This window comes from Plutella xylostella, chromosome 21, assembly GCF_932276165.1.
Source record: "Plutella xylostella chromosome 21, ilPluXylo3.1, whole genome shotgun sequence".
In the NCBI taxonomy this organism is placed as follows: Eukaryota; Metazoa; Arthropoda; class Insecta; order Lepidoptera; family Plutellidae; genus Plutella; species Plutella xylostella.
In genome coordinates this window covers 6,335,655-6,363,385 of record NC_064001.1, presented here as the reverse complement: position 1 = coordinate 6,363,385, position 27,731 = coordinate 6,335,655, and the positions used below count along the sequence as shown (strand labels likewise).

Sequence of the window (27,731 nt, the reverse complement as noted above, 5' to 3'; positions counted from 1 at the left end):
CGCGACGTGAGTGAGCGCGATGCAAACTTTTGTCACGTGGTATTTGCGCCCCGTGCTAGCCCTTCAGGAGTACTTATAGTATAACCGGATGGTGCAATTAATGGTATGGGTGCTGGACAGCTGATATAACTACACAAATAAGTACATAGATAGATATCTACATATTAAATAAACGACAAGCAGACACAAGGCAAACATAAGTGCTCATCACACGAATGATTGCCCTTGGCCGGATTCGAACCCGCTGGCTGTGTGGGACGATCAGTGCAAGTGAGTGGTTTAAATACCTATATTATATTTGAGGACATCTCACACACGGCCATCCGATCCCAAACTGCGTGCCAAGCTTGCGATACGAGTGTCGGACAGCTGATGTAGGTAATCTACTTAAATACATAGATATGTATATTAGATAAAGCAGACACAAGGCAAAAACAAGTGCTCATCACACAAATGATTGCCCTGGGCCGGTTTCGAACCCGCTGGCCGTGTTGGATGATCAGTGCAAGTAAGTGGTTCATGGATTTGTGAAGAAGCTGCAGTACTACTTCAACCAACACGTGTTCAAGTACGAGCAAGAGGAGTACCGGCGCGAGGGCATCCGCTAGACGGACATCGGGTTCTCGGACAACACGGGCTGTCTGCAGCTCGTGGAGGGGAAGCCGGCCGGCCTGTTGGCCGTGCTGGATGATCAGTGCAAGTGAGTGTTTTAAAATGAATATTATCACACACGGTCATCCTATTGCAAACTAGGCAGAGCCTGTGATATGGGTGTCGGACAGCTGATATACAATCTACACAGATACATAGATAGATACATATTAAATAAATAAACGACGAGCAGACACAAGGCGTTTGCCTTCATTGCAAGTGCTCATCACACGAATGTTTGCCCTGGGCGGGATTCGAAGCCGCTGGCCGTGTGTGTAAGTAAGTGGTTCGTGCATTTGTGAAGAAGTTGCAGTACTACTTCAACCAGCACGTGTTCAAGTACGAGCAAGAGGAGTACCGACGCGAGGGCATCCGCTGGACGGACATCGGGTTCTCGGACAACACGGGCTGTCTGCAGCCCGTGGAGGGGAAGCCGGCCGGGCTGTTGGCGGTGTTGGATGATCAGTGCAAGTAAGTGGTTTGTGGGTTTGGGTATATGGTGCGTGTATGTTTAAGTATGCACTGAAGAGCTAGCACAGAGCGCAATTAAGACTTGACAAAAGTTCTCCGTCGCGCTCGCTCTTGAGGCTGCGCGATGTGAGTGAGTGCGATGCAAAATGATAGGCTAACTGAGATGTATGTGCGCAATGAAACTAGTTATCGGTTAAACAGCTGGTTTATTACTGAGGTATCGTTGACCTTACTCATACATACGTAAGTGGGAGTAGACATATACAACACTCCTCACACATTATTTTTTAAACCTAAAACAATAGAAAATACAGATTAATAAACAGTTACCTTAAAAATACTTCTTATAATCAATTATCTTTCGAGGTCTTAGTGATCGAGCGACTGAGGGCTCCACGTGAACTTCTTCGGTTTGAATCTCTGAACTTCCTTGTACCGGTTCCCGTCCGACTTCAGTCACTTGGTCATTTACCTCTCTTTGACAATCTTGTAACAAATTAGGGGGGTCATTATCTATGGCCTCCGACCACTGGTCATCCTCCTCCACCGGTACCGGAGCGGCAGGCTCGCAGCCGATCACAGCGGTGTCGAGGGGCTCGGGCCCCGGCTCTCGGGGAGCGTCTGTGCTGGACCCTGCTGGGGCTGGTGCGGGTGGAGCAGGCGGAACCTCGTAGTCGCTACTCTCATTTACATCCCGACTACGGCTTACACAATCCTCCGGTAATACACTACCCGTATATTTTATAAGCTGATCCAGATGACGAACACAATTTACATTGTACGCTTTAACAAATATTTCAAACATTCTTGATCCTATTTTATTCAAGATCGTACCCATTGTCCATAACTCCTTCCGGGACACGTACCAACGTACCCAGACCAGGTCCCCAGGATTAAATTGCCTATGTTTTCTAGGATCTTCTTCGTTAAACCTTTTATCATTACTCTTTTGTGGTAATACTAGGTCTAACCTTGACCTCAATTCGCGCCCTAACAATAATTTAGCGGGAGTTTTCCCTGTTACACAATGAACTGTGTTTCTATAATCGAAAAGAAATCCTAACAGCTTGTCTTCTATCATTCTACTTGACAAATTCTCATTCAATATACATTTGAGCATCTTTTTACAAGTTTTTACCGAATTTTCGGCCTGCCCATTGCTACAGGGATGATAGATTGGCGAGGTCACATGCCTCATCCCGTTCAGTAAACAAAATTCATTGAATTGTACAGAGTTAATTTTTACATCATTATCCGATACGATTACTAGAGGCACACCAAATATTGAAAATAATAATTTTAACTTTGATATCAGTGCTTCAGTTGAAGTTCCATTATTCATCAGTATACACTCAAGCCACTTACTGTATGCATCTATAACGACAAGGTAGGTCCTTGCTCCGATAGACATATAATCTATATGCAAGCGATGCCAGGGCGCGGGTGGGCGCGGCCAGGGCGCGGGTGGCGCGCGCGGTGGGGCACTGCGCACGGCTGCGCAAGAGTCGCATGAACCTACCCACTTTTCTACATCAGAATCGACCCCCGGCCACCATAGCCTACTGCGACATAAACTCTTAGTTTTTACTATACCGAAATGCCCTGAATGTAATTCCTCTAGCATTTTATGACGGAACGAGGATGGTATAACTACTCTGTGGCCACGGAATAAACAGCCATCTTCGACTTCTAAGTCCGTTTTACAATTAAAATAAGGCTTTATTTGTGAACATACTATTTTTCTGGGCCAACCGTGTAACATATATTTGATTACCGTTTGCAGCACCTGATCATTTTTTGTAGCTACTTGTATGTCTTTAAATGTAACGGGTGCCACATTTGCATTTAAAAACTTTAGATATGACTTGTCATCCTCCTCTAAACTTTCTTCTGGAAGGCTAGTTTGTACTAGAGATGCCCGTGAAAAAAAATCCGCTACTAAGTTATTTGTGCTATTTATATATTGGATATTATAATTGTAGGCAGATAATATAATCGCGTACCTCTGTAAACGAGAAGCCGCCATCACAGAAACACCCGTTTTCTTGCCAAATATTGATAGTAGAGGACGGTGATCAGTTTTCAAAATAAAAGGCTCCGTGCGCCCGTATAAATATTGGTGAAACCGTTTGATTCCAAAAATAATAGCTGTGGCTTCCTTCTGAATCTGACTATAATTCTTTTCACTAGCCGTGAGTGACCGTGAAGCGAAAGCGAGCGGTCGCTCCGTCCCGTCTCCATAGCGTTGTGACAACACCGCACCTAGCCCCGTGGGGCTCGCGTCTACCGCCAGCACCAGCTGCGCTGACGGCTCCCAGTGCGCCAGTACGCGCTCCGACGCCAATTCACTCTTTACTTTGTCGAAGGCACTCTGTTGCCGCTCCGTCCACTGCCATGTTGCACCGTCGCGCAATAACTCATGAAGCGGACTTAGTAAAGATGAAGCACGCGGTATAAAACTACGATAGTAATTGACAACACCTAAGAATCGTTTTACTTCTGTCACATTTGTGGGACAAGGTGCTTTAACAATAGCTTCAGTTTTCTTAGGACACGTTCTTAAGCCGTTTTTGTCTATTACGTAACCAAGATAAGTTACGCTCTCCTGGAAAAAGGCACATTTGTTTTTTTGCAATTTAAGACCCGCATCATGCAACCTATTTAAAACCTCACGCAGTCTATTTAAATGTGTCTCCTTATTAGGGCCCGTCACCGCGATATCGTCTAACCAACATGTTACGCCTTCTATTCCTATCAAGAGCGATTCCATCGTTCGCTGGAAAATAGCGGGTGCGTTTGCCAACCCGTATACCAGCCTAGTATATTTAAATAAACCCTTCGATGTACTTATGGTTGTTAGTTCCTGGGACGCCTCTGACAGCTCAAATTGGTTGTAGGCGTTACTAAGGTCAATCTTAGTATAATGCTCCCCTCCCCTCAAGGTAGAAAATATTTCTTCTATACGCGGCATGGGATATTTTTCTATATTCAGATCTTTATTTAAAGTTACTGAAAAATCCCCAGCAATTTTTACCTTTCCGTCTTCTTTTAAGACTGGTACTATCGGCGTAGCGTACCTCGAATAATTAACGGGCACCAATATACCTAAACCAACCAAACGGTTTATTTCCTCCTCCACTTTTTCTTTTAAAGCAAAAGGTACGGATCGCGGTTTATAAAATTTAGGCTCAGCCCCTACTTTCATTTTTAAATCGATTTTTAATTTATTATATCGCCCGAGTTCGTCCGACCATAGCCCGGGAAATTCGTTCAATAAATTAGATACTTCACTTAAGCACTGATTATCGATTGTTACACTATTATTTCCAACACACAAGTTAACTTTAAATTTTGCCATAAAATCACGCCCTAATAACGGTGGGCCGCCATTTTGAACCACATAAATTCTTAACGGTTCCGTTAATCCCAGATATGTTACATTACATATGAAATATCCTAGCGGCGTGATTTTGTGTCCATTATATAAACACATTTTTAAATTACAATCGTTTAGTTGTAGATCAGAAAAATACTTGTTATATAGTTTGTCAGAAACAATAGTTGTACCCGAGCCCGAATCTAACTCCATTGACAAATTAACATTATTTAAAGTCAACTTTAATATAATCGGGGCATAATGCACGTACCTTAGATTAAACACCTCGCATTCCTTGCACTCGTTTCCATCGGAAACCTCTGGCTCATCGACTTCCAGATTATGTAATTTTGAACGCACACTTTTATTTCCACATACTTTTTTTAAGTGGCCTTTCACACCACACACTTGGCAACGGTAATTTCGATACCGGCACTTGTTTTCACCGTGACTTTTTAGACCACAGATTAAGCAACGCACATCAGCTTCCTCTTGAGGCTTTGCGGAGGCGCCTTTGAAACGCGCACCCGCCCTCGCGAAGTGTAGCGGTTCCTGCTTCAGCTGCAAGGCCTGCAAACCCGCAGCCGCCAGCGCCGCTGCTCCCGCCGCGCCGCTCGCCTCGGCCCTGGCCTGGCGCGCGCACGCCGCCTGCTGCGCCACTTCTACTGCCTTCGCAAACGTGAGCGTGGTGGCGTCATGCTCGAACAGCCGGTCGCGCTCTGGCCCTGCACTCAGGCCGAGCACAAACCGGTCTACCAGCAGCATATCCAACGAGCTCCCGAAGTCACAGTAGACTGCCAAGCCCCGGAGACGCGCTGCCCATTCCTCGACGCTTTCCCCACTAGCTCGCTTTGCGTCATAGAACTTCGTTCTATCAGCAAAAGTACACCGCTTCGGTGTGAAGTGTTCGTTCAACTTCTTAACCAGGTCATCGTACGTTACCGACTCAAGCTCCGCTGGAAACACTAGATTCTTCGCGAGTCGGTACGAACCATCCGATAGGTGGGTTAGCAACACTGCGCACTTGTTTTCATCTTTAATGTTATTTAACTTTAAAAACTGGTTTAAACGTCCATAAAATATAGGCCAGTCTTGTGAATTATGGTCAAAAACACTGATATTTCCTAGAAAATTAGCCATTTTTAAAATATCACAATTATGTGGGTACTTTGAAAGTTCGTCGCCAGTGAGATGTATGTGCGCAATGAAACTAGTTATCGGTTAAACAGCTGGTTTATTACTGAGGTATCGTTGACCTTACTCATACATACGTAAGTGGGAGTAGACATATACAACACTAACGCCCCGTGCTAGCCCTTCAGGAGTACTCATAGTATAACCGGATTAGATAATTATTTATGCACCTCAGAGGATTGTACATGTTCGTACCTCAGAGGTAAAAAGTAATAAGTGCCTACAATTTTTGAGCCAGAAGAATTTTAGTAAACACCTACAATAAATAACCAAGCAATCTTCAAAGTACATAAACAAGATTTCACAAACTTATTAATTATTTATGTTATTCCCAGTTTCCCGTGGGCAACGAATGAGACGTTACTGCAGAAGTTCAACTCGGTGCATGAAGACAATCCTTTCTACGAGAAGCCGCAACGACGGGAGCCCGCTTTCATCGTCAAACACTACGCAGGACGAGTCAAGTATCAGGTACGTACAATCACATAACTTATTTAATGCGTTGTGATTGGTTCGGCATGCATTCAAAACGCCCAATCATAACGCATTCGGCACTTTTAAGCTTCGCATAAGTAGTGCTGTACAACTCTTTCTAGTTGGCCTTCATAATTTAATTTTTTCAGGCTTTTTTCACCTTTGGTGGTCTTTGGTTCAATAGGATTACATGTTCATACCCCGTATTGAAGAGTGTATTGTGATAGTGTTATATCGGAGCGCGAGGTGTAAGTGAAACAACGAGTAATAGCACACTGAGATTTATTTGTCGAGTAGCGGGTAATATAACGGGCGTAGCCACATACGTATATAGATACTAGGTATACATACATAACATTTCCTCCCCTATTTTGACAATAAATCGAACATCACTTAATACCTATAACAAATGGGTAAGTATTAGAAAAATCTTTTATAATCAACTTTCGTCAAAGGACGTAACGTAACTTTTCACCAGCACGTCTAGAACCCTCGTCCTCGCCCCCCGGAGGTTCAGTGTCCACCGCTTCGTGAAACTCATCATTATTGTTGTTAGCACTCTCGTTATCAACGCCAGGACTACTAGGCGGTGCCAAGTTGGTTGTGACACTATCAGCTGACTGAGATTCACTAGGAGGTTCACAAAGAGTCGGAGCCTGGCTTGTGGTTGGATTACCAACATGTGGTAGAATATCTTCAAGGTCATAGCTGACGTTGGTGAAATCATGTGTCCCTTTGTAGGGTAACAATTGGTTCTTGTGTTTCTTATAACTAGTCAGAGTTACATTATCTTTAATTTCGTACAATACATTGCCGAGCTTCTTAATTACAGTTCCTTTACGCCACGTACTTTGCTTATTACCTACATATTGTTTATACAAAATCAAATCTCCCGCCACAAACTCATTGTTATTGTTACCGTCGTACGCTTTACACTGTAAAAACTATTTTTCCCGAACATGGTCATTGAGGGCATCGGACGACGACGGTTGAGGTGTGGTGTTAGACAGTAGGTCAAGGCGTGATCGAAGTTTGCGACCATAAACCAATTCAGCAGGAGAAGAGCCAGTTGTAGAATTAACAGAATTCCTATAGTCGAACAAATATTTCATTAAACTAGTGTTCGTTTGATTAGAATTTTTGTTACTCAAAATACTAGACTTTATGCCTTTTTTTATAATCTTTACAAAGCTCTCCGCCTGGCCGTTGCTTGCTGGATGGTAGGTGGGTGAAGTTACATGATCTATGCCATTTACCAAACAAAACGATTTGAATTCTTTTGAACAGAAGGCTGTGCCATTATCACTTACTAGTGTATGCATTACTCCGAACCGTGACACGAAGTCTTGTAATCGCAATATCACCGCCGCAGTTGATACACAGCTCATATTGTACACTTCAACCCATTTTGAAAATGCATCCACCACTACCAAATACGTGTTGTTATTTATTGGTCCCAAAAAATCAATATGAACCCTGTAGAACGGATGCGGGGGGTAGGGCCATACTGCGAGTGGCGCGCGCGCCGGTGAAAGCAGCAGCCGCGTCGGCGCCAGCCGCGCAGCTGAGCGCCGGCGCGGACCACCAGCTGTACAAGATCGCGAAAAGTTCTAAAAGTGTTAGTGCTAACGAGCAGTGCAAAGTGTGTGGTCTAAGAAATCATGAAACGGCACAATGCCGCTATTCAAAGTTAAAGTGCAAAAAGTGTCATGAAAAGGGTCACTTACGTAGGATGTGCACTAAGATAAATTTCATTGAAAGTGAGGCTTATGAGGACAACGGAGACGACGGTGAGTTATTTAATATTCGCTCAATACACGGAGAACCCATGTTAGAACAAGTATTGGTTCAAGGCGTGGATATTATATATCAAGTTCCAAATTGATAGTGGATCCGCGGTGACAGTTATTTCTGAAGATTTATATAAAAAACATTTCACCGCGCGCGCGCTCCTCATGCTGTCCGCCAGTTCCGCCGCCTTTGTTAGTGTCAACCCGTTGAAGTCCTGCGCGAACAGTTTCTCCCGCTCTGGGCCCGGTGCCATGCCCATCAGGAACCGATCACGAAGCGCCTCTTCTATATTACGAGGGCGATACCGAAATGATCGGGAATAGAAAAAAGTACAAAGATATCATAATATTATTTACTTTTATTGTTTTTCAAAGTAGTCTCCGTGACATTCAATGCACTTTTTCATTCGATTAAACCAATCATTGAAACAGTAATTCCAGTCTGAAGTGGATACTGTCAAAACAGCTGATTTGTAAGCTTCGACCGCCTCTTCTGGGCCGCTAAACCGTTGACCACGTAGCATATCTTTAATTCTTGGGAATGTAAAATAATCATTGGGGCTCAGATCAGGGCTATACGGAGGATGGTCCATCAACTCCACGTTTTCCATATTTAAAAACGTTCTTGTTTTGCGAGCGGTATGAGAGCTTGCATTATCGTGGTGAAGGATTATACGACGATTCGGGTTAGTTTTACGAAGTTCTCTTACGACTTCCGGCAAACAAACTGTTGTGTACCAATCAGCAGTAACCGTCCTTTGTTCTTGTAATGGAATCGTAGCCACATGGCCAGTTTTCGATACAAACGAAGCGACCATTTTTTTCGACACGCTGCGTGAGCGAATAACTTTTGTTGGCTTGACCTCACCTTCGAAGACCCAAACTGCCGATTGATGTTTTCTTTCGGGCTCATATGAATAAATCCACGATTCATCACCAGAGACGATATTGTAGACAGCATTTGAACTGCCTCCATTGAACCGTTGCAGAGCAGATCGACACCAATTAACACGAGCCGACTTTTGTTCCTCGGTCAAACGGTGGGGCACCCAGCGCGAAACTAACTTCTTGACACCCAGTTCTTCATGTAAAATGGTTTGAATGGCTGTCATACCAATGCTGAGAGAAGCCCGAATCTGCTCGTATGTCACATGTCTATCTTCTTTTATTAACTGGCGTACAGCATCGATGTTATCTTGTGTTACCGCTGTTTTTGGCCGACCAGTAGTAAGAGAGGAACGTCCACGGCGAAACTCAGAATACCAACGATATATAGTCGTTTTACTTGGTGCTTCAAGTTTATAAATAGAAACAAGCTCGGCGAGACATTGTTCTTGAGATAAACCTCGACGAAAGTTGTGAAAAATTATTGCACGGAAATGTTCCCGCGTAAGCTCCATTTTTTCCACCGACTTGTCAAATTCAAATGGTCAATACTCTTTTATTTTTTACTTTTTTTAAAATTCAAAAATGGAATTATGTTTGAAAAAACACTACATTTGATACACCAAAAAGGTTTCACTCTAATTTATTCCTAAGTATTCTATTCCCGATCTTTTCGGTGTAGCCCTCGTAAGAAAGTGGCAATTCGCTGTGAGTCCGCGCAGCCTCGCTGCCCATTGTGTATACGTTTCACCCAAGCCTTGTGTCGCGACGTAGAAATTATATCTCTCGCCGAAACCCGTTACCTTTGGAGTGAAGTGGTCATCCAAAAGCTTGACTATATCTTCGTACGGTACACTTTGCAAATCCTTTGGCAAAGCTAGGTCCGATGCCAATTTGTAGGTACCGTCGTGGAGTGTGCTTAGAAGAATAGCTCTTTTCTTTACGTCGGTGCTCACATCGTTCGCGATAAACCATTGGTTTATTCGACCCTTAAAGGTTGACCAGTTTTGCGAATTATGGTCAAAAGTCGACAAAATTCCGAATTGAGACATATTTATTTAATAACGCGGGTAGTTCGTCGCCACTGTTATATCGGAGCGCGAGGTGTAAGTGAAACAACGAGTAATAGCACACTGAGATTTATTTGTCGAGTAGCGGGTAATATAACGGGCGTAGCCACATACGTATATAGATACTAGGTATACATACATAACAGATAGTGATCCGATGATCGGCTTGTGTTAAGATATCTATTCATTATATTCCGAAAGAAATAAATCCTTTTATCAACCCTTTTTTCATCAGCTATTACCTTTTCCTATCAGGTGACGAATATGCGCGAGAAGAATTTGGACCTTATGCGGCAGGACATAGTGAGCGTTTTGAAGAACTCGTCACTGGCATTCGTGAGAGAGTTGGTTGGAGTGGACCCGGTGGCCGTGTTCCGCTGGGCCATCGTCCGGGCTTTCTTCAGGTTAGTGGAAGTTTACTTGAATTATGTAAAATGTATTTGAAATATAGGTGAAAATAGGTATTTATACTATTTATGTATGTGGAATACAGATGTGATGTGATATTGTGTGGTGTATCTGATTTCGTTTTATTGATATTTGTAGTTTGTTTGTGTTGTCGTCTAGTTTGTTAGTAACGTGTTGGTCCATTCCATCTCGTCCACCACATAAATAAGAATAAAAAGTTGTAAATTCAAACACAAAAAGTTTAGAATTCACGATTCCAAGGAGGTCGTCACTCGACTCATAGTTCTTATAAATTCAAACAAAAGCTTCAGAACTGCGATTCCAAGGAGGTCGTCACTCGTTCCAAATTCAAATATGACGTGTAACCCGTGATCCGCAGAGGCTACTTCGCCTTCATGGAGGCGGGCCGCAAGCACCGGCTGCACCGCGTGGACGGCGCCGCGCGCCTGTCGCGCGCCTCGCTGCACGCGCCCAACGACTCCATCATCAGGTGAGAACATGCTCTATTGAGCTCTAACCACTATGGGCCAAGACACAACACTACGTTGCGACGTCGCGTCGCGGAAATGTCTCCTTCCCACTCTTAAGTATTCAAGAGAAGAGAGCGAGAGAGTGCCACAATGCGACGTCGCATCGCAGTGTTGTGACCTCGCTCCATGGCTGTTTTTAACAGCATGCGGTTTTGATCACGCGGGATTGCCCCGCCCGCTATACAACAAGTATTATATTCATTGTGACCCGTGGAATGCGGGAAAACGGCTTGCAATCCCGCGTGCGTGATGAAATCAGCATGCTGTTAAAAACAGCCTATGGCATTGTGTTTGTATTGCAAGGGATGTGCGAGTTGTAGCGTTACGATTCCGGTAACATGACATGTTATTGCTATTTGCCAAAGAGAATAACTAAACTATTGAAGTGTGAATTTGCTAACATTGTATGTTATTGTTCGAAGAATTATGTTCATTTAAAGTTAAGCCAAACTAAAATTTAACTTACGTGCTAAAAGTGTTGTTTTACCTACATTATTGTTGTATATAAAGTGTCCAAAAACTTAGAAATCAAAGCATGGGATAAAATCCACCAGTGCTTTTTAAGGTCAACTAGAGGCTAATGATGACCAACGCATAAAAGTATACAAGTATAAACAAGGCCCCCAAAACAATTCTTCTAAATTTAAAATTACTGAAACCCCCGCATCTGTGGTATGGACGTGTTGTGACGTAATGAAATGTGTTCTTGCTCAGCCAACTGGTGACGGTCTCGACAATCAATCTAGCAATCAACCGCATTGCGTAAGTCGCCGACCGTATGGCATTATTGGCATGCTTACTTTTGGTATTCATACTTTTTAATACAACCTTCATTCTGTGTGCACTTTGTCGTACGGAGCATGCGAGTTTTTTTTCGAACTCTGTAATTTATGGTCACTGATCTTTTTTTAAAGACTGTGGGTACTTGAAATCCTTAGTTGGGTTAATTATGAATATGTGTGTATATAATTTATGTAAAATGATTTTAAATAAACACAGTCGATTTAACAGTAGTCAAAGTAAATTTTATCTTTCACATTTTGGGCTTTTCTCTGTTATTTGTTGTTCAACTAGAGTATTAGTTACGTTAGTTATTTTATATCTAGGTTTTGTAATAAAAACTAGAAACTAGTTGATCAACACAACATTATTCACCAACACTTTCCTATTGACACTGTACACACTAGAACAAATGATTTCGTTTCCAACTTTTTTTATCGATGTGTTCAACTGTACACTTAGCAGTACAACCTTAACCTTATTTTGCATGCTGAACTTTTTTATTTCTTTTATTGATTTATTTCTCTTCCCGCCGTTCAAATTAAGAACGCCAAATCGAACGCCGTGTAAAACGCGCGAAACGACGAAGCGTGCGAGCGAGACGGTGAACTCTGCGCGTGCGCCGCTGAAAGGGACAAAGAACTATAGGGTTGCCGAGACTCGCGTGCGAAGAGTGGAGAGAATCGACGACTCCGATGTGATGCAGCGTGCGAGTCAAATCGTGATGTACGTGCCTTGTGCCACCCCTAACTTCAACACTGTCTTGCGCTCGCATTCGTATTCATGAAACAAACCTATACTCGTTTGGAATGAGTTTTCTAGCCTCATTTAATTATACACAATTTCCCTCTTGTGAAGCCATACATCGATTACGATAGTATAAGTTTTTTTTTTTTAGTATTTTGAAAATAAGATACACTACAATTTCAACATGAAAGTTCTCGTTTGGCCTATTAAAGATACTACGGCAGACTCCACTCACATAACGTATATATTTTTAATTTAATTTGTTTAAAATTATTCCCTTTGGCGTATTTTGAATGGCCATAGGTCTGTTCGTTTAGAAGTCATTTACTCATTCCTTTTCATTTACATGGGTTGTTTTATGAATGTGAATTCTTTGGTTGGGGATATTATCTACTGGTGACGGCTATATTGGTGTTAATTTTCTTTGCGTTTTCTGTTTAAAACACATTTTTTTGTTTTATTGTGTGTTCCTGATTTTTTAACCTGTCACATTCTAAAGTGATCTTTAGGTATGGTTTCATACTATATCACAGTTTTATGTTCGTCTGGACGGTTAGCATGTTCTTATGTATTTTTATTATATGTAGCATAAATGCACTGTAGATATAAAATCCATTTTGAATATATACGTATGTAATTATTCTATATATTTTATATTTTACACATACTATCTGAAGTCACAAATGGTTTGTAGCATTTATGAGAACTCTTTTATATGGAAAAAATGGCAGCAGAAGTAATGAAAGGTGTAGACTACTATTGCATTATTGCAAAGCTTTAGAATTACATAAGCTTATTTTTTGTAAATAATGAAGATAAGCATGTTTCTCCTATACTTTTATTTCGTTTATTTTTTGTCGCTGAATATTGTTATTATATTATTTACGGCTGGTTTCTTTCAGTGTTACCGATACATCTGTATATAAAAAAGATATATCAGTTGTAGTTGTATCCGTTATCTCTTCGGTGGTCGGTTCTTGCACAATACTTGATTAGAATTTGAAAATTTCTTCACGTTATTTGTTTTATTCTCAAGGCACTAAACTAAACTATTTTTTAACTACACATTAAAATCTGTCTCAGGTAACTGTTATTTTTTCGGAAAAAGAACCTTGCACTAGTTTCTGAGTTTGACATAGCAAAAGATTTCCTGAACATTAGTGCCTTGACAATAAGCACCAAACCCTCCACCTACACGGCACTAATCTCCCACCACATTGCAGGAAGAACAAATCATTCAGGCCTCGCGAACGGGCGAAGAAGGGGCTCAAAAACCTAGAGAGTGTGAAGACATTAGCAGTTAGGACAGCGGCGCCGGCGGGGAAGAGGAAACAGCCGCTGACTGTCGCGGCGCAGTTCCAACACTCGCTGGCACTGTTGATGGATACGCTCAATCAGGCTAACCCGTTCTTTATTAGGTAAGTGTTAGAAATAGGTTGACGCGACGTGGTTTGAGGTGGTTTGATTCTAAGCCATTGCGTGTAGCTAAGGCGGTAAAAATCGGCATGCGATTGCGATAGCGACATATTTCGTATACAGAAAAGTGGATCACTTTGGTGACATCTTTGGCTTCAAATACTAAAACTGTGAGCCGAATACCACCAAATTCCACGATTGTCCTTCTAACTATCCAAAAAACCTGTAACCCACCATATGAACCTCGCAAAATTTGCCGTGCATCTAATATTTCAAACACTCTCTCACAGATGCATAAAGTCAAACAGCGAAAAGGTGCCAAACGTTTTCGACGAAGAGATAGTCCAGCGGCAACTGCGATACACGGGCATGTTGGAGACGGTCCGGATCCGGCAAGCCGGATACAACGTCCGGTTGACGTATGAAGAGTTCATACAGCACTACAGGATACTGCTGCCTAAAGGACTGTTGAGCTCGCAACAGGACGTCAGGCATTTCCTGGCTACGCTCAACTTGGACAGGGATAATTATCAAATCGGTAAGTTGGATTGATTGGAATTATGTAATCAACCAACAAAATAATTTGTACTTTAGGTACGGTTAAATTCACTCTACGCTTCTGTCTACCTAAGTGTAAACTTAAAAAACAAATGAATGTGCCTGATAAATTTAATAACGTCATGTTAAGTCCTTCCCTCCAATACCCAGTACATCTCTTCACCCCCCTGAAGGTTGGCTGGTAGAACCTAAAGGCCACCTTTATAACACCTATTCTAATACACTAAGGAGCAATGGAAAAGTTCCACCTGCCGCCATATGATACTGTCCATATGGAACTTTTGAATTGTTCGTGAGTGTATTACCCTTCTCTAAACAACCCCAACAATTCGCAGGCGCAACGAAGATCTTCATGCGCGAGTCCGAGCAGACGAAGCTGGACTACCGGCTGCACCAGCAGATCATGGCGTCCATCATCACGATTCAACGCTGGTTCCGAGCCGCGCTCGAGCGACGCCGCTTCCTGGCTCTGCGGAGAGCTTCGCAGTTGTTGCAGGCTCACTGCAGGTATGGTAGCCAATGAGAAGGCTTAGTACCAGTTTTCAAAGGTTCACCCCGCATACAAAGTGGCGCCTCTAGCGGAAACTAACATAATTTTTTTCGGTTACGCAAATAGCGAAAAACGTTTTACACGTTTCTACAAGCATACTGTAGCCATTATCAGAAAGCATTGTAGGTCATCTTGTATGTCGAAGGTGTGAGGTTGGCAGCGCGTGTGGAATGCATGAAGACAGAGGTACGCTATGCTGCTTATACAGGTTTCCGCACGATGTTCCTTCTTTCAGTTAATTGTCTATCATTCGTTCGATAAATTTTCATCTATTTATAGGTATTTTGGTATTTTTTTGTTAAAATAATTACGAATTGTGACATAAAAATATTTCTTAGGAATATCTTCTATTTCTTATTCTAGCCTATTTCAGCCTTTAAAACACCCCGTTCACCCAACAGACAATGGCTACGCGTCCGCAACGAAGCGGCAACCAAACTGCAATCCTGGTACCGAGGCTCCCTAGTCCGTCGCTGGTGGCTGCGGCTGCGGCACACCGTGGTGGCCATCCAGGCCGCGTCCCGGGGCTACCTGTTGCGCAGGAGACTGCCTCAGTTGCCTGCGCCGCGGAGCGTTTGTAGCGATGAGGTGGGTGCTGGTGTAATGTGTGATGAAATGGATTTTCGGTGAAGGCGGCTTGCTAAGGAGCGAAAAGTGAAGTCTAGTGGGTCTATAGTAGTATTCAGGGTGTCCACTATCTGGAAAGTCATGGAAAGTCAGGGAAAAGTCAGGGAAGCTCTAGGTGGTCAGGGAAAGTCAGTGAAATTGATGGGCCACCTGGAAAGTCAGGGAAAAATGACCTTTTTCTATAATAATTTTGAGTACTTTCCTTTACTAGTAATACTTCTTTTTAACGTGAAATATATAAGTGATAAAATAAAATCTCGTTTAGTTTTGGAATATTTTTGACTGATCCTTACTATTATTTATCAACAATATTTTTTTTTACTAATTTAGCAGATCAAAACAAACTTTATTCTATTTTGTACTGCATGTTTAATCAAATTTTATAAAACACAACTAACAAATTTATCAGGCAGGAGAGAGCCATACAAAAAAATGGTTCTGTTTCAATTTCTATTTCGGTTTCAATTTCTACTTTGATGGTAATCAGTCTAATTTTGGTCAGACTATTAAACTAGGCAGTATAACAACTTGGACTCAGGAAGCTGTAAGGCGGATGCGGTTTTTTTCGGAAATTTTCAATACTCACACAACAAAACTTGTTAAGAATGACCTCCTGAGGCTTAAGAGGGAACCTCGAGAAATAGGTATTTAGGAAAACATTTGCTAACATTTGTGCACTCATGCCCCAGGGATTGGGTATAGAGATAGAGATAAATGCAGCTCGTGACTGTGGCGTGGCGGAAATCGTTATTCACCAAGTAAATATCCACAATTATTTTTGATTTTGTTGTCAAGCGTAATATTCATTGAAACATACAAAAAAAAAAGAAACACGCACTCACGCCTTGTAATGTTCTCCCTTGCGGGGTAGGCAGAGGTGCATTGCTGCACCCACTTTTCGCCTATATTCATTGAATAAAAACAAAATACCTACATTATTTTTGTTTAACAACGGCGTAATTCGGCGCAGTTTTGATCACATATACTATAACTTGAACTTGCAAATTTAGAGAAAAGAAAAAAACTATAAACTTATAATTTATTGTGTCGTTAATATGCTAAAAATTCATGGGGATTGGATAATATTTAGAAGTAGAACAACGTTAGTGTATAATGTTTAATGTCTCTTAATATATAATGTTTGCCGACTCTGTATACACGTCGCAGGCATGTAGTTTAATCTCCTTTTTGACTGAACCACTAGCCCGTTCATTGGATGGCGCTATTCAGTTGTATGACTAAAGGACAACTCGTCACGTTGATTGTAACGTTCGACGTCTTGACTTAACGTCATTCAGCGAAGTCGTTGAATGGGATATAGTATAGCAACTTTGTAATGTCTGGTTAGGGGGAACATGACCAGACAAGAGTCAACAAAAAGACTATGTTACAAAGCTCTTAACTCACAAATTAACTAAACAATAACAATAAACGTACCTTCATATTGTTGTTCATAATCATCCAGTTTCGCCACAATTTTTTTTAAACTATCCGCCCGCGGCGTTGTAAAAGGTAAATCCATGTTGTCACATAATTTTAATTCAAATAACGCAATTTAAAGCTAATTTATTTGCAAAAAAACTAACAATATAGGTGCTTTTTGTGTTAGCTGTTAGACGCCATATTTGTTTTATTCACCACCTGACTGATTTTAAGTCAGCTAACTAGTGGGACGTTTTGTGACGCTTGTAAAATCAACGTTCGGCCTAGTCATACAATTGAGTAGCGCCATCCAATGAACGGGCTAGTGATTCAACCAGATGCCTGCGACATACATATTTTGCGCAGTCAAGTTTTAATAAGTGTCAAACAAAAGAAGGCAAAACTTTGAAATCAAGATTTCGTCTTCAAATTACTTAAATTAGGTTTATATTTTGATCTTTGGTCAGGGAAATTTTCTGAAACGGTCAGGGAAAGTCAGGGAAAAGTCAGGGAATTTTTTGGAGCATTCTGAGTGGACACCCTGATAAAACAAATATGGCGTCTAACAGCTAACACAAAAAGCACCTATATTGTTAGTTTTTTTGCAAATAAATTAGCTTTAAATTGCGTTATTTGAATTAAAATTATGTGACAACATGGATTTACCTTTTACAACGCCGCGGGCGGATAGTTTAAAAAAAATTGTGGCGAAACTGGATGATTATGAACAACAATATGAAGGTACGTTTATTGTTATTGTTTAGTTAATTTGTGAGTTAAGAGCTTTGTAACATAGTCTTTTTGTTGACTCTTGTCTGGTCATGTTCCCCCTAACCAGACATTACAAAGTTGCTATACTATATCCCATTCAACGACTTCGCTGAATGACGTTAAGTCAAGACGTCGAACGTTACAATCAACGTGACGAGTTGTCCTTTAGTCATACAACTGAATAGCGCCATCCAATGAACGGGCTAGTGGTTCAGTCAAAAAGGAGATTAAACTACATGCCTGCGACGTGTATACAGAGTCGGCAAACATTATATATTAAGAGACATTAAACATTATACACTAACGTTGTTCTACTTCTAAATATTATCCAATCCCCATGAATTTTTAGCATATTAACGACACAATAAATTATAAGTTTATAGTTTTTTTCTTTTCTCTAAATTTGCAAGTTCAAGTTATAGTATATGTGATCAAAACTGCGCCGAATTACGCCGTTGTTAAACAAAAATAATGTAGGTATTTTGTTTTTATTCAATGAATATAGGCGAAAAGTGGGTGCAGCAATGCACCTCTGCCTACCCCGCAAGGGAGAACATTACAAGGCGTGAGTGCGTGTTTCTTTTTTTTTTGTATGTTTCAATGAATATTACGCTTGACAACAAAATCAAAAATAATTGTGGATATTTACTTGGTGAATAACGATTTCCGCCACGCCACAGTCACGAGCTGCATTTATCTCTATCTCTATACCCAATCCCTGGGGCATGAGTGCACAAATGTTAGCAAATGTTTTCCTAAATACCTATTTCTCGAGGTTCCCTCTTAAGCCTCAGGAGGTCATTCTTAACAAGTTTTGTTGTGTGAGTATTGAAAATTTCCGAAAAAAACCGCATCCGCCTTACAGCTTCCTGAGTCCAAGTTGTTATACTGCCTAGTTTAATAGTCTGACCAAAATTAGACTGATTACCATCAAAGTAGAAATTGAAACCGAAATAGAAATTGAAACAGAACCATTTTTTTGTATGGCTCTCTCCTGCCTGATAAATTTGTTAGTTGTGTTTTATAAAATTTGATTAAACATGCAGTACAAAATAGAATAAAGTTTGTTTTGATCTGCTAAATTAGTAAAAAAAAATATTGTTGATAAATAATAGTAAGGATCAGTCAAAAATATTCCAAAACTAAACGAGATTTTATTTTATCACTTATATATTTCACGTTAAAAAGAAGTATTACTAGTAAAGGAAAGTACTCAAAATTATTATAGAAAAAGGTCATTTTTCCCTGACTTTCCAGGTGGCCCATCAATTTCACTGACTTTCCCTGACCACCTAGAGCTTCCCTGACTTTTCCCTGACTTTCCATGACTTTCCAGATAGTGGACACCCTGATTATTCACCACCTGACTGATTTTAAGTCAGCTAACTAGTGGGACGTTTTGTGACGCTTGTAAAATCAACGTTCGGCCTAGTCATACAATTGAGTAGCGCCATCCAATGAACGGGCTAGTGATTCAACCAGATGCCTGCGACATACATATTTTGCGCAGTCAAGTTTTAATAAGTGTCAAACAAAAGAAGGCAAAACTTTGAAATCAAGATTTCGTCTTCAAATTACTTAAATTAGGTTTATATTTTGATCTTTGGTCAGGGAAATTTTCTGAAACGGTCAGGGAAAGTCAGGGAAAAGTCAGGGAATTTTTTGGAGCATTCTGAGTGGACACCCTGAGTATGATACTCGTACGTAAGTAGCTGCTGGCTATGGCACACCGTGGTGGCTATCCAGGCCGCGTCTCGGGGCTACCTGTTGCGCAGGAGACTGCCCCAGTTGCCGGCGCCGCGGAGCGTCTGTAGTGATGAGGTGGGTGTTGGTGTAATGTTTGATGAAATGGATTTTGGGAGAAGGCGGCTTGTAATGGACCGAAAAGTGAAGTCTAGTAGGTTTATAGTACTTTGAAATTCGTGCGTGCTGGCTATGGCACACCGTGAATCAGATAAAGGCCACTTCCCGGGAAACCTGCGTAGGAGATGGTTGCTGGGTGTAATGTTTGATGAAATGGATTTTCGGTAAATGAGGCGTATCGCAAAGGGATTGACAATAAATCCTCGCCCAGTGTGTTTGTGTCTACGTAGCTCTGAATGCAACAATTCCAGTTTCCATCCCAAATTTATACGTCATTACAATACCATTATTTCAAGTTTCTAACTTTTATAAAATGTATGTTTCCAGCATGACAGCAAGGCGCTACGGGCGATAGAGGAAGTAAAGCACCAACGGGAGCCGAGCATCGAACAACTGAGGAACATCATCGATATACAACTGTAAGTACCTATGATATCACCTATATTGTCACCTATCGGGAGACCTAAAGAGATACCTATCGCGATCTTAATTTCAATACCTACCGAGTTCGTACGCAATACTTTACTGATAAATGTTTGTGTTCTTTCAGAAACATCTTGATACAAGAAGAAGCAGAAAAGTCGAGACATCTCCGAGCAACGCAATCATTACCCATAGCAAAGTGAGTATTACCTTTTCAATATGATTTATAATTTAATTACATAGTACTACAGCGGTCGCTACACGGGCTCCACCAATAACACAGCCGTATTAATGGCGAATAGCGATATAGTGACGTCGATAACGAACCCGTGAAGCGGCAGCATAAACTTAATCAAAGTTACAATTGTAATTACAATTTATTTTATGTTATGTTTTTAATTTCAGCTATAAGAAAAACCTAGTGCTAGAAAGTTCAGCGGCGCAGACTTACGGCAAGAAGCGAGTCACGAAAACGCAAAACATTTCTGAGCTACCGCTTAGGCAAAGTAGTTCCAGGTAAATATCCCTTTATTTATTAATTTATTCGCCAATTCCAATTTCAACAATTTTATTGCCATCATAACTTTCTAAAGTTTGTAATTTAATCCCAGATACTAAATTGACAGATTCTGAACGGTTCAACAGTCCATTGTCCCGCCAATAGAACGATACGTCACGTAATCGCAGAACAATCGACTGTTGATGAACCGTTCATAATCTGTCAATTTAGTATCTGAGATTAAAAAACAGACTTTATGTGCATACACTTTCGCGGTAATGAAATATTACGGATTTGACGTATGACAGGATCGTTTACAGTTCCAAAGATGTGCCCTGTTTTAGTAAAATTGTTGCAGTCACTTCTACGTCACTGGAATCTTTTCTCAACATAACCTTCCCCACCAACAGCTTAATCCACCAAGAAGAAGCGAGTGAGTCGTCGGACGAGCTCGGCGTTAGCGTTAACTTCCCCAAGTGCCAGTCGGCGGGGCCGCTGCCCAACAAGATCACGCCTGAAGACCTGGCGAATGAACTGTTGTGGCTGCGGCTCGATCATAACTATCTACTTGCTGAGCAGAACAAGGTGAGATGAGGGGTATTTTGCTTACTCTGATGAGATGTTAGTAAAGGTCGCTGCACATATGAGCGTAACATAAACGGATCGCCTTTCTTTCTTCTGTCAACCTGCTGGCGAACGCCTGGTTGACAGAAGAAAAGAAGCACAGCTGGGCTGTGACCTCAAGCTCGTAACACTCACGGCCGGTCGTTCTTGCTATTTTGGTCCGAATGTATTTTACAATCGAATTTATAGCTATAGCTTCAGTAAAATTCATTAGACAATAAAGTAGTTTTATCCTAGTCTAGATAGCATTTGTATAAGGTAAAAACAGCAAGCTCCTTAATACCCTGCTATACCGCTTATTCATCAATATATTCCGTTGCATGCAGCCGGATTCAGAACCTGAGGAAAACGTATGTATTTACTTCGTAACACGTCTACGTCATTATCTATATGATCCTATATTACATGGCATAGACATGGGACCCTCTTTCAGTCGTTTAGCTCACAGTCTAATTAGGATACAGTCCAGATTTGAGGATTAGTATAAAACTGCCGATTAGATCGCTCTCGCGGCCGCGTAATGAACAACTAATCGTAGTCGTAAGTCATCGTGCTGTTACATCAGTTTAAAAAAAATAGTACATACCTATCTTTTCAGTTTACAAAAAGAATATTGCTCAAGTTTTTTTGCATCAGACACATTATCACTATGTATATCAGTCATAACTAAGTATCATTCCATTGTCTGTAGGTGCGAGAGCGCGAGCTAGCGGAGTCCTTAGCCAGCAGCAGCGAGCAGTACCTGCGCGTCAACTCCGCCTGGAGCCACTGCGAGCGGAACAACACGCACACCGACACCAGGTATACTCACACACACACACACACACACACCAGGTACATATAATTATGTATACTTCTGGATGTCCACTATGATGCAAGATAGGATAGGATGCAAGTATCATATCAAGGAGAAGTCAATCATTATTTAAATAGGCCTTTACTTACAAAAACAACAAACGGGAACTACTGGCAGAAGGCTAGCAGTTGCCGTTTGTTCCTTTTTCAATTGCATACTTTCGTCCTTTTAAGTGCGACTGTTTGACCATCACCATTTTATCCCATATTCCAGCAGCACGCAGAACGAGTCAACCTACTCGTGGAAGTCCTCGCCTCCCGTCTACCAGCGCAGCCTGTCGCAGTCTCTGGAGCCTTCAGCAGCTCGCTCGCTGGTCAGCCTGCCGCCCGTGCGCCGCGCCCCCCGCCACGACCCCCGTGAGTCATTGCTACATGTGTTATACATATACTAGCTACATATTGACGGTCGAATGGCGTAGTGGTTAGTGGCCCTGACTGCGATGCCGAAGGTCCCGGGTTCGATTCCCGGCTGGGGAAGATATTTGTTTAAAGACAGATATTTGTACTCGGGTCTTTGGTGTTGATATTTATATTTAGTATCTATCTATCTATGTATTTGTGTAGATATATCAGCTGTCCGACACCCATAACACAGGTTCTGTCTAGCTTGGGGTCGGATGGCCGTGTGTGAGATGTCCCCACATATTTATTTATTTATGTGTTATATACTAGCTACATATTGTCGCAGTCGCTGGAGCCGGCGGTGGCGCGCTCGCTGGTCAGCCTGCCGCCCCCTGTGAGTCATTGCTACATGTGTTATATACTAGCTACATACTGTCGCAGTTGCTAAAGCCTGTTAGAGCGACCCGCGGCCAGAGCCTACAGAAACCTGTGAGTCGTCGCTCCTTTTTTTGCTGCTGGAAAATGCTGCCAATATCCGAAATGCGGTAATGATTTATATCAAAGTCCACTTAGTTCTATTCAATCTAGCAGAACCGAGCCGAGATTAGAGCCAACAATACAGAGTCCAACAGTTAACGTGTGTTTACAGATGATTTAGATCATGATGTCGAATGATGCTATATGTATAATCACTCTTTCAATTTTGAACATGTGAAGGTCATGTAACGTGCACGTGAAAAGGATTGTAGGAGAACTAGAAGAAGTCATTAGCTAATTAATTACTCGCGGTAGAAAAAGTTTAGTGGATCATTATAAAGAATAAAAAACCAAATCATATTGCAGTTGAATATATTATTTATGAAAGACATTAATATAATGTCTAATCACCTCAGATTCTTCCTCAACAAACACCCTTATAATTTGTTAACGATGTTTACTAAATGCAAGTAAACATTCTATGAGTTGAAGTGTGGTTCATTCAGTTATATTGTATCCGTAGCTAAGAGAAGCCGAAAATGTTTCATCTGAATCATATTTTGGATATAAATGTAGCAGAAATGTTGATAGAATATCGTTGCAGAAAGCATTCGACTGTGGCATTGCAAATGTACAAAAACTTAAGTGTGTGTGTTGGCTGGTGCTTATTTGTGTCTCTGTATCTTTATGTGCTACTGATGGGTTATTTTGGACTGTTTCTCAAGATAGTGTTTTATTACTTAGGTATGTTAACCACTATTTTTTCTATATGATCTTGTTACTGGTCTACTTATACCTAGCCTTGCCTTTAGATTCTGATGAGAGGTTTTATTGATAGATCATTTAAACTTACCCCCGTATTCATAAAAAAAGTTTTTGAACTGTTTTGTCACTCTCTGACAGAGAACGATTTGTTCTTTTGCAGAAAAAGAGAGTTACAGTGAGAATTTAATATTCAATAAATGTTTCACTACCATCTTAAGAAATCTAAGTTCCGATAACATTCTTATCTCACCTGAAAACCATGAAATGCCGACTATACTATACCGCACTTCACCTCTAACCCCACCCCCTCTGCCCCTTACAGCGACGGCCACAGGCGTGGACACGTCATCTCGGCTGACGTGCGGGCCCGCGCCGCCCGCCCGCCACGCGCGCCGCTCGCCGCGCCGCCCGCCCGACCGCGCCACGCCGCCTGACATGAAACGGTAACTGTACAACCCGTATTATATGCAACGTAGACCCAATATGAAATGATTCATGATATTTGTAGTTATGAGCAAATTTTTTCTGTCCCCGATGAAAAAAGAGGGGCGTTGTAAGTTTAACGTGGGGACGTGTATCTGTCTGTGGAAGTGTAATTTCCAAATGGCTGAATCGATTCTCGTTTTGATTTCTCCTTCATATGTAACAGGTACATTTTGGTTGGTAAATTTAATTTTAAAAAGTGCTTAGATGTGATTACCTAACAACTTTTCTAGGACCTCTATACAAAAGTTTAGGTAGTTGTGACATGAAAGAAAAACTACAAATAAACAATCATAGTATTTGTGAAGATGCTGAAAAGTCACAGGATTTTTCTGCTGCATACATTTTTAATTATGGTCAAATAACATACACATAACTAATATAATAATCCTCTCCACAGTGCGACCTCCGACCTGATGACGCCCCTACTTGTATCTCTGCGCACGCCCGGCGCGTCGGACGCGGCGCTGCGCCGGCGCAACTCGGACCCCGCGCCCGCGCCCGACCCCCCGCCCGACCCGCTCGGCCCCGACTACATCGGACACACGCGCAACGGCCTGTTCCGCATCGCCGGACACAGGTATGTGACTTCATGACTACGTGCCATGCGAAAACACGCCAAATGTCGCTCCCAAACGACATTAGGAGCGCTGCGCGCAACTTAATTTTACGGGTAACGTATGCTAATTTATGATGTAGTTCTTTTATTTTATAAAATATAACAAACAAATTTTATTATAAGTACCTACTCTAAAAATATGCCAATAAACAAGTTATAATAAAAACACGATGAAACTTTAAAATGATATGTTACTTTCTGTCACCAGGTTTCGCAAAGGCACGCGGTTCGCAAAAGGCGACAACTGCGCTTTCTGCCATCAAGCTGTCGACGCCTTCGTCACTCACGGCCAACGCTGCATCGACTGCAAACAGTTATACCACACCAAGTGCATACAGAATAAGGGCGTCATAACTATGCCATGCACCAGCCCCGTGACGGTCACAAGAGGGCGCCACAAGCAACGCAAGCCAGTCAATGATCAAGCGAAAGCCGTCGCGCAGTCCAACTTCAATCTCACGGGAACGTCAGAGTTTATGGACCGCACGGATAAAATAATATCGGACTCCACTGAGTTGGAAGAGATGCAGAAATTCATCATGAAGAAGATCTATCAGATGGAGTCGAAAGGGAATGAGAAGCAGTCTGAGGTGAGTTTACTCTTGACTTTATTACTGATTACCTGTATGACAGTGCTCTAAAAAAGTGCACGGAACTAGGGTAATCGAGACACTGGTAGCTATTCTGAAGCCAGAAATTCTAATTTTAACGCTGTCAAACTTAAAATTTGGCAGCGCAAAATGAGATTTACAAAATCACTCATAGAGTCTAATTTTAAACAAAGAATTTAAGGTTGACAGCTCTAAAATTAGAATTTCTGCCTTCAGGATCGACATCACTGATTGCCGTACTCAGAGACGTTATTTAACGTAATATTCATAAACAATGTAACTGACCGTCTTAATTTTCAATTAAATGAGTTTTAACCATTAAGTTTGAGTACGGCAGCTATAGTTTTCCTCTTGATATCTTCTTTCACAGTGCTCTGAGGTTATTATTACAAACCACACAACTTTCTGTCTATAAAACACGGCAACTATTCTCCCTAACTAACCAACAAGATAACTTTTTCTTACTATACAAACAACAACTTTTCTCCCCGCCAGGTGGACAGGGTATTCAAGCACGCGCTGCGCGAGTTCAAGGACAACCTGGTGGCGACGTACTGCGTCGTCGAGAACCGCGGCTCCGCGCTCAAGTATAAGGTACTGCTACGGTACCATTACCGACACATAAGCAATTAACAATCCATAAGCAGCGTCGCTCACCTGCCAAATATCTGTCGGATCCATACGTTATAATAAGTTACGTCAGATTAAACAAGCGAGCAATGCTGCTTAATTTCTAATGTTTGGTGGTGGTAATCCCACTGTTATGTCTATACAGAGTGTGCAGTTGTTTCTAAAGTTATATTGTTATTTAACTTGATATGACCTACAAATTTTGTATGGGGAACGTAACTATATATTCTTACTCTTCAAATACTTTTTTTAGCATAACATGGTTTACTTTGTAGACGTCAAAGTCAGTAAATAAGGAAAGAATATAAACATGGCGGATGGTTTTATGCTATAATCCTAGGTTCGTTAATACCCCTACTCATTTAACTACACCATTTTCATACTGTGTATCTGAAATCTCAACATAAGGGCCCATACACAAGACTGCGAATTGGCGCTATGCAAGCTCGCAACACAGTCACGCTCTCTCATATGAAACACCCTGCGAGTTTTAAGAAGACGTTTTTGCAATGCTATGCAAATTCACAGTTATGTGATAGATCCCCAATCCTATTGCAAAGATAAACAGCATATAACCCCACATTTCCCCTCAGGACCTGATCGGCAACTTCCTTCACGTGATGGAGACGGTGTGCGCGCGCGAGGGCTCCACGCTGTCCATCACGATGGGAGTCAATGCGTTCCGCGGCTTCATGGACGAGTTCATGAGCCAGCATGATACGGACAAGGCACGGACCAAGCGGAAAAAGGATAAGAAGAGAAAGGTAAGAAAGGAGGAATTTATTTGACACACTGACAACAATAAAAACAATAAATAATACGATACAAAACAAAGTAAAGCGAAACAAACAAAGGTTGCTGTCCAATAAAGCCGCTTTGCAATAAAGCCACAGCGCTGGTTTTCTGCTGGCCCCAGGTACGTTGTTTATCGTTTGACAAAATTAGTTCACCCCGCAGTATATGCATGTGTACTTTGCCTCTCCACATAGCTACGAATCGTTTTGTATACCAAAATAATACATATTTTGTAAACCATATAAATTCTATTCTACGTAAATGTAATAAATCCCGTGTCCTCAGGTGGACGACCCGATCCAGTACAAGGGGCACAACTTCATCCTGTCCATGATCAACATCCCGACAGAGTGCGAGATCTGCAAGACGTTCTTCATGTGGCCCATAGAGAAGTCGCTCATCTGCCAGAGCTGCAAGCTCGCGTCGCACAAGAAGTGCTATACGAAGGTAATGTTTGTTACCATATATTGTAATATGTAATATGTGTGTATCTATAGAACAGACATAAATGACACTAGATGCCACAAATGCACTCTTTTCTATAAAACCGTGTGGAAAGTATAGGAATTATTATTATTGGCTCTGGTAGACGGCTGGGACGGAACTAAAATTACCAGTCAAAAGTTTAGCATTTGTCCAAGCTTTTGACACGCGCTGCACGTTCGCGTTCACTCGGGACACTTTTACTTTTTTTGTAAAAAAATGACGTTCAGACAATGTTATAATTATACCATGAATAAAAGCATTTGACTATGAGTCTTCATGCTAGGCCTCTAGCCCCTCCCAACATCATTCCCATCCACACTTGTATTCACTGTAACACGCTCCGCAGGTGACGACGCACTGCCGCAAGTTCGCGGCGACGCCGTCCGCGTCCATCGTGGGCGCGCTGGACGCCGGCGGCCGCCAGCAGTTCGGCGTGCTCAAGCGGGGCAAGGTAACATTATTGTTATTATTTATTTAAACATGTTAAACAACATAATAGTACAGTAAAGACACAAAGACTTGTGTAGTAATCGTCTAAA

At 41.7% G+C, this 27,731-nt stretch overlaps 1 protein-coding gene across 6 annotated transcripts in view; it reads left to right on the top strand.

Moving 5' to 3' along the window:
• The window catches only part of LOC105381276 (unconventional myosin-IXAa), a 51,718-nt gene that overhangs the window by 10,295 nt on the left and 13,692 nt on the right, over positions 1–27,731 (top strand). For 2 of the 6 annotated variants that reach the window (XM_048628810.1, XM_048628809.1), the window contains exons 8-28: positions 6,028–6,163; positions 10,167–10,315; positions 10,699–10,809; positions 12,176–12,355; positions 13,600–13,794; positions 14,083–14,330; positions 14,686–14,857; positions 15,302–15,488; positions 19,911–20,002; positions 20,134–20,205; positions 20,412–20,522; positions 20,916–21,090; positions 21,821–21,930; positions 22,199–22,341; positions 23,891–24,011; positions 24,452–24,631; positions 24,879–25,260; positions 25,777–25,875; positions 26,505–26,675; positions 26,992–27,153; positions 27,539–27,643. In XM_048628810.1, coding sequence (XP_048484767.1) covers positions 6,028–6,163; positions 10,167–10,315; positions 10,699–10,809; positions 12,176–12,355; positions 13,600–13,794; positions 14,083–14,330; positions 14,686–14,857; positions 15,302–15,488; positions 19,911–20,002; positions 20,134–20,205; positions 20,412–20,522; positions 20,916–21,090; positions 21,821–21,930; positions 22,199–22,341; positions 23,891–24,011; positions 24,452–24,631; positions 24,879–25,260; positions 25,777–25,875; positions 26,505–26,675; positions 26,992–27,153; positions 27,539–27,643 — 3,301 coding nt within the window. Of the gene's footprint in view, positions 1–6,027; positions 6,164–10,166; positions 10,316–10,698; positions 10,810–11,563; positions 11,612–12,175; positions 12,356–13,599; positions 13,795–14,082; positions 14,331–14,685; positions 14,858–15,301; positions 15,489–19,910; positions 20,003–20,133; positions 20,206–20,411; positions 20,523–20,915; positions 21,091–21,820; positions 21,931–22,198; positions 22,342–23,890; positions 24,012–24,451; positions 24,632–24,878; positions 25,261–25,776; positions 25,876–26,504; positions 26,676–26,991; positions 27,154–27,538; positions 27,644–27,731 lie in introns of all 6 variants that reach the window. The other 4 variants (XM_048628814.1, XM_048628811.1, XM_048628812.1 and 1 more) reach the window with 4 other exon arrangements.